This window comes from Aricia agestis, chromosome 1 (genome assembly GCF_905147365.1).
Source record: "Aricia agestis chromosome 1, ilAriAges1.1, whole genome shotgun sequence".
Classification (NCBI taxonomy): domain Eukaryota; kingdom Metazoa; phylum Arthropoda; class Insecta; order Lepidoptera; family Lycaenidae; genus Aricia; species Aricia agestis.
Window position 1 is genome coordinate 182,568 of NC_056406.1, and position 7,953 is coordinate 190,520.

At 35.4% G+C, this 7,953-nt stretch overlaps 1 protein-coding gene across 1 annotated transcript in view; it reads right to left on the minus strand.

The window, feature by feature from the left end:
- The window catches only part of LOC121727896 (nascent polypeptide-associated complex subunit alpha, muscle-specific form), a 34,439-nt gene extending 26,726 nt beyond the window's left edge, over positions 1-7,713 (minus strand). Inside the window, exon 1 of the mRNA XM_042115943.1 lies at positions 7,182-7,713. Coding sequence (XP_041971877.1) covers positions 7,182-7,422 — 241 coding nt within the window. The 5' untranslated portion in view covers positions 7,423-7,713. The remainder of the gene's footprint in view (positions 1-7,181) is intronic.
- Positions 7,714-7,953: the final 240 nt, after the last annotated feature.

A 7,953-nucleotide genomic window follows, 5' to 3' on the forward strand; every position in this document is an offset into this window, starting at 1 on the left:
TCATTGATCAATCAGTGGTGAGCGCGATGGTAGCTCAAGCCGGGGTTCGCGGGTTCGAATCCCGCCGCCGGAGCAAAACGTTTTCAAAGTTCCTGGGTCATGGATGTGTATTAAATATGTGTATCATATAATAAAAATCTTAAATATATGTATAGTATTAAATATATTTCCGTTGTCTGGTACCTGTAACACAAGTCCTTCAGGTACTTAGCACGGGGCCAGACTGACGTGGTGTGAAGCGTCCATAGATAATATTATTATTATCGCCTAAACCAGGGCTTCCCAAACTTATTTGGTTTGTACTGTGACGCCCTTGGGACTTTGCCATTTCTTTACGACGCCCCTCAACCCAGCCCCCAAGAATACTTTCTAATTTTAGAACTAGTCTACCCAACATAGATTATCATAAAACACTATTTGGACATTTATATTTATTAGGAAATAATGACCAAATCAAAACACAAGCATTAGCCAGCAAGGCTGGCTAAAGCGAAGGATGCGCTTGCTTTTCTGAGCATAGCTTCTGAAACCGGGGATATAGACTGCCCGGGATGTATGAAAAATATAATGGACAATATTATACTTTTCTGATTTGCGCGTAAACGATTCAATCGATGTACGGGAACAACTATAAACTAAAGTCCACATGGACGAAGTCGCGGGCAACAGCTAGTTAGATAAATAAATGTAAAATATTTTGATTCCCTACTTTAAATACCCAAGGGAATCATCAAAATGTGTGTAGAGGGAATCAATAAAAAGTTAGTTTTTCCTGAGGTGTACAAAAACTGTGCATGTAGGTTAAACAATAAATAGTCTAACTAAAAACCATACTCATTATCGTCGTTTACATCGTGTCTAAGCAAACTTAACTTTGGAAATGACATTGTAATTAGTGAATAGGGAATCAATTGTGTAAGGAACCAAGGTTGAGGGAATCAGATATTTTCCTTTGTAACTCGGAAACGGAGCAACGAATTGTGTGACCTCCTTCCATGATGTTTAGAGGGCTACCGAACCTCCCGCCCTGCGCACCCGCAACCACGTTCTATAACTAGGGAGGTACGAGCCTCCAAGTGAAGCGTATAGGGAATCACAATGTGAGCCAGGACAAATCTTAAATTGACTTTTTCTATTTATATAAGGATAAAGACGTTTATATGTATACAATTGTTTTATAAATATTTTGTTTATACTCTTACGATTTATTTACTTTAAAATTAGAATTTCATCGTATTTGTGGGGTTTTTTTGGGAATTTATAGTGAATTCTGGGGACAGGACACGTCCAGGGAATCAATTTTTCGACCTTTAAATTAATTTTAATTATATTTACACTTAAGTTTTTCTCCAGAACTTAAGTGGCCCAGTTAGATCACACCTTATATTACTATAACAAAAATACAAAGGTCTACATATGTAACTCTGCGGGTAGTTTATACGTCCGGACAACTAAATTTTGCGATTTGGAGAATCAGCCCTAAGCGGTTGCTTCTGGAAATGTGAAAAAATTCACGGGAGTAGGAAATAATATGCTGAATTTAAAAGGAAAACTATCACGGCTAAGAAGACTTCATAATTTATTGAGTAATAACTAATAGTCGATCAACTAAAAAAATGTATTCGGCGAAGTATATTGGGTAAAGGAACTTTTCGTTCAAATTCCTTTGACAGTAACTGAGATGATGTTGTTAGTATTGTAAAACGTTATAAATGTACGTTCATTAAGAGGAGTCCACACCGCCCTTTTTTCCATACAAACGTTGTCCCCTGTTTCCTCCCTGGATAATGCTAGTAGAGTTATAATTTTTTTCCTGAATATCTACGGCCACTAATACGATGTCCCTATGTTTTCTTTTTTTTCATAATTTAATTATTAAATAAGATATGAACGTTCTAAAACCCAAAAAAATGGCCAGATTTTCCGCTGTGTTCAAACGTCCAGAAAACAGATTTGGCTAGATTATACAAAAAAAGCAAAACATAGGAACACAGCTCAAGCCCTTTTTTAATCTTTAATGAAAAAAGTACTTAAATCGGTTAAGTTTTGGAGAAGGAATCAGGGGACAACGAATCGTTGATTTTCTGGATTTTCTGCAGTTGTCTCTATCGCGTTCTGCGGTATAGGCTTGAGGTAAGGGAGACAGCTATAGATATTACGCGTGCTTTTTTTTCATTTCTCTAGCCCCTGGTGTATCCTCTTAAACATACAAATTTTTTTTAAAAACTAGCGGTACTACGGAACCCTATATAATTGCCCGTGGCCCGACACGCACTTGGCCAGTTTTGATGTTTAATGGCGTAGCGTGCGCCCGGCGCGGCCACCCGCGACTCGCGAGGAGTATGGTTGAGCGGGCTGCGGGTCAGCCGTCATACGCGGCACGATTACTATGGCGAGCGCCTAGGGTTGCCAGGCGTCCGGGTAAAGCCGGACACAGTTAGGCTTTTAAATTACGTGTCCGGCCAAAATTCAAAGGAGTCCGGCATTTGTAGAGCTTTGAATCCTAGGAAATGTATACAATTCCGAAACTGTTTAGGAAATGTATAAAATATTGTTTCAAAAACTATTTAATACATAAATGTCCTAGGAAATGTGTACTATTCCTAGGAATTGTATATAATTCCAGTATTGTATTAGGAAATGTATAAAAACAATGCTTCCTGTAATAAAACACATTGTTACAATGAGAATAATCATTTATATTAAAGCACTCATTAAGATAACAACGTTCGGGTAGCAATCATATCGCAAATTTTTTACTAATATTATAATTCTGCAAAATTTGTTAGTAAGTTTGTTTGTTTGAACGCGCTAATCTCAGGAACTACTGGTCCGGTTTAAAAAAATATTTTACTGTTGGATAGCCCATTTATCGAGGAAGGCTATAGCCTGTATTTTATCACGCTAAGACTAATAAGAGCGAAGAAATAGAGGAAAATGTGGAAAAAACGGGGGGAAATTATTTGAAAGGGCTTATTTGAACGCGCTAATCTCAGGAACTACTGGTCCGATTTGAAAAATTCTTTCAGTGTTAGATAGCCCATTGATTGAGGAAGACTATAGGCTATATTTCATCACGCTAAGACTAATAGGAGCTAAGAAATAGAGGATAATGTGGAAAAAACGTGGGAAATTATATGAAAGGGCTTATTTGAATGCACTTATCTCAGGAACTACTAATCCGATTTGAAAAATTCTTTCAGTGTTAGATAGCCCATTTATCGAGAAAGGCTATATTTTATCACGCTATAAGTAATAAGCGAGCAAAGAAATAGAGGAAAATATGGAAAAAAACAGGGGGAAATTATTTGAAAGGGCTTATTATCTTAAGAACTACTGGAGCAATTTTTATGTTATTTGGCAAACATGAAGAATAGACTATGCGAAGGGACATAGGCTATTTTTTGCGGAAAAATGAACGGTAGAGTAAAATTCCTAAATTACGCAAGCGAAGCCGCGCAGAACATCTAAGTATATGTAATAAAATCGTAGGAAAGTTAATTCTGTACATTGAATATTTTTGTACAATCCATACTAATATTATAAATGCGAAAGTATCTCTGTCTGTCTGTCTGTCTGTCTGTCTGTCTGTCTGTCTGTCTGTCTTGCTTTCACGCCAAAACTACTGAACCGATTGCAATGAAATTTTGTATACAGTTATTCTAGAGTCTGAGAAAGGACATAGGCTATATTTTGATGTGGGAAAATATCTTATTTCCATGAAAATTTCGATGAAAATGAATTCGCATTGCGCGTGGCCAGCGCTCATCCCGGGGGTCCTGGGTTCGAGTCCCGCAGGCGGAACAAAAAGTTTTCAATTTTCCTGGGTCTTGGATGTGTATTAAAATAAAATTTCAAAAATCTTAAACATATTTTATGTATAATATTATAAAAAATCCAGAAATATATCGATGGAATGAACATTTTAGTTCTAATACGATTCAACAGATGGCGTTTTATTTTTTACTTTATTGTAACATAGAACTAATCATACTTATTAGTTAGTATGTTTTTGTTTATAGTTTTTAATACGTTAGAATATGATGTTTAATAATATTATAATCCATACTAATATTATAAATGCGAAAGTATCTCTGTCTGTCTGTCTGTCTGTCTGTCTTGCTTTCACGCCAAAACTACTGAACCGATTGCAATGAAATTGTGTATACAGTTATTCTAGAGTCTGAGAAAGGACATAGGCTACATTTTGATGTGGGAAAATATCTTATTTCCATGAAAATTTCGATGAAAATGAATTCGCATTGCGCGTGGCCAGCGCTCATCCCGGGGGTCCTGGGTTCGAGTCCCGCAGGCGGAACAAAAAGTTTTCAATTTTCCTGGGTCTTGGATGTGTATTAAAATAAAATTTCAAAAATCTTAAACATATTTTATGTATAATATTATAAAAAATCCAGAAATATATCGATGGAATGAACATTTTAGTTCTAATACGATTCAACAGATGGCGTTTTATTTTTTACTTTATTGTAACATAGAACTAATCATACTTATTAGTTAGTATGTTTTTGTTTATAGTTTTTAATACGTTAGAATATGATGTTTAATAATATTATAATAATATTATATATATACTAGCTGTTGCCCGCGACTTCGTCCGCGTGGACTTTAGTTTATAGCGCGCGGTGTCAACAAAATTTGTGTCAAATTTAAAAACTTTTTAAAACCCTGGTAAGTGGTACCCCTCTTAGGGCCGCGCTACACCGGAATGGCAGCGCTGAAAGTGCTCGCCTCGCCGCTGCCATTCCGGTGTAGCGCGGCCCTTAATTAATCAAAATACCCAAAAACAGCTGTGCAGTGTGCACATAATCTATACTAATATTATAAATGCGAAAGTATCTCTGTCTGTCTGTCAGTCTCGCTTTCACGCCAAACGTCAAAACTACCGAACCGATTGTAATGAAATTTTGTATACAGATAGTCTAAAGCCTGAGAAAGGACATAGGCTACTTTTTTACTGGAAAAAAGGGTTGTAAGGGTCGTAAATTTGTTCAAAAAATTCATAATAGATGGCGTGCGTCTTCTACATCGCGCTGACGCTTGCTCAAAAGTCTTTCTATAAGAGGTGGTATCATCTTACATTTAAGTCTCGATTTTTTTCGATTGTTATATCTATTCTACGGTATTAAATAACTCAATACTTTATCTGTGCAGGCAGTGACGTAACCTTAAGACCAAATTTCACCAACGACTGTTAAAGTTAATGATCGAATTAGTATCACGTTAGCTGTTTCGTTTTTCATATGAATGAAATAGAAGACAGGACATTTTAACAAGCTGTAAACACTAACAGACGTTGGTGAAATTGGGGCTAAACCTATCAATGATTTATGGGTAAAGTTGTGTAATTGAGGGGCTAAATATGCTTTGAAATTTGGCATAAAATATAAAGTTTAATATAAAAAATAAAGTACTTATTGTGTGCACACTACACAGCTGTATTGATTTAAGGGGTACCAGGGTTTTTTTTATAAAAGCTTTTGACACCAATTTTGTTGACATCGCGCGCTATAAACTAAAGTCCACGCGGACGAAGTCGCGGGAAACAGCTAGTAAATAATAATTGGGAGTTGGGATGTGATCTATGCTAAGGCGGACAAAGTCGCGGGCAACAGCTAGTATTTAATAATCTTCATAATATCTTACTAATTAAAGCCTCAAAAATCCATATCCATACTTCCTTACTAATATTATAAATGTGAAAGTGTGTCTATCTGTCAGTCTGTCTGTTACCTCTGCACTTAGACATGACTTTGGTGAAATTTGCAATGAAGATACTTTTGAGTCCCGGGAAAGGACATAGTCCAATTGTACCGGAATAATGTACGATTGTCGCACGATAAACGACTTTTGGCCGTCATCTTCTCATCAGTTAACTATATACTACATATATAGTAACTTTTAAAATGTATTTATCACAAAAGCAACTTATGTTATTATAAGCGACTTATGTTATTGTTATAAAGTCAAACTTTCCTTTGGTAAGTAATCAGTATCTTGTTTAAGTAATTATAAATGTCACAATATCAAAGTAAATATTATTATTAATTACACTAAGTATGTTAAATCTAAACGAGTACTGACATTTAACATAGCCATAGAGCTCCATATGGCTATTTATTTTTGCAGGGTAAGTTGGAATGGCACTATTTATTTTTAACCAACTACGGCAAAGCAAAAGGAGGGTTATGATTTTGACAGGCTATGTATTTATGTATGTTCATCTGTTCCCTCGTAACTTCTAAACTACTTATCAGAATTCAACAAATGACATATCATTAGAAGTGTCTTAATTGTCCGCTGGTTATAGGCTATATGAGGTTTCACAAAATCTAATGAGAAAAACATACAGAGTAAAAAATAAAGTTAAGATAAATATGCCAAGTACAAGTATTATTTATATGCTAAGTACAAGTATTTGAAAAAGCGCTTTACTTATATATATACATATATATATATATATATATATATATATATATATATATATATATATATATATATATATATATATATATATATATATATATATATATATATATATATATATATATATATATATATATATATATATATATATATATATATATATATATATATAATAGTACTAATAATAAAAAGTAAAAAAACTAAAACCAAACTATGACAAAAAACGACGCTGAAAAAGTATAAAACAAGATATTCAGAATACTGAACTGAACAAAGTTGCTAATGTAGTTGCAAGTAAATGGACACAGTAGACTCTACTAAGATGCCTTCGTTGTAAATTGTCAATAATGTCATACAATACTATTCTGAAGTACGCAATAAAAATTTTCATGTTTTGAAAGGCGTAGTCACACGTTACATATACCTACCTAACGTAGCACCTTGACAACGTGTGACTGCGGTTTTCCAAACATGAAAATTTATCTCTACATAGTGAATATTGCATACTTCAGAACGGTTTACGGTTACATTCATTTTCACCTGATGGTGAAATATACCTAATATCAGTTGGTTGACGAGTGAGTAATTCTATAATAATTAGTAATGTTCCATTTTTCTTTAAATACATTAGGCGCAATGATTTTCTGTAAAAAGTACTATTGAGTGCAAGTGTCAAATGAAAGAGGATCATGAACATAATGATGAACGGTCTGACATGCTGATCGCAATAAACTTACGCCACATTCTCTCAGGTGTAACAGGATAGTTCTCATCGCCGGAGCTGGAGTCCAAGGTGCTGATGATACCCAGGTCGCAGTCGTTGCTGTCGCTCTCGCTGTCCACGACTGACAGCCGACGGTGTCTGAGGGGCTCCTCGAGCTCCGCCCCTCTCAAGAATAAGTTTTTCTTTCTTTCGGACATTTTGGGCGTGTGGGTATGTGCGACCCTGTTAGATCTGCGTGGCGTCACTGTAGACATCGTTCTTCACACTTAAGATGCCCCAACATTAAAACCGAACCACTCTAGCCTCGGCTAGCGCGACTTGCTCACGGACACCTGCTTTTAGCGCCACCCGAGTTAATGTGCTTGTTACTAACAGAAAAATACTTCATTACGATTTAATCTTTCTTACAAAGGAACTCGTGGAACTAATAAACAGTCACCATTATTAAAAACCAAGGAAACAACGTAAAACTACAAAAAAGTTATCGCTAAAACACAGAAATAAGGCCATCCGCCACAGCCCACAATCGTGTACGGTACCGAAAGTTTTTGTTTGCTTGGCGCGTAAACAACTGTCAAGTGTCAACTATCAAGTCTAAAAAGTCCAGGGTGACCATATTTAAATTACTGATCCTGCCAAAATTTGGTCAAAAAACTGCCAAATCCTGCCAAAACCTGTAGTAAAAAATGCCTAAATACTGCCATCTTTATTTACTGTTGTTTTAAAGTAAGAAAAGTAAAAATACACATAGAATAATATATTGCATTTTTTATAAGATTAAACAT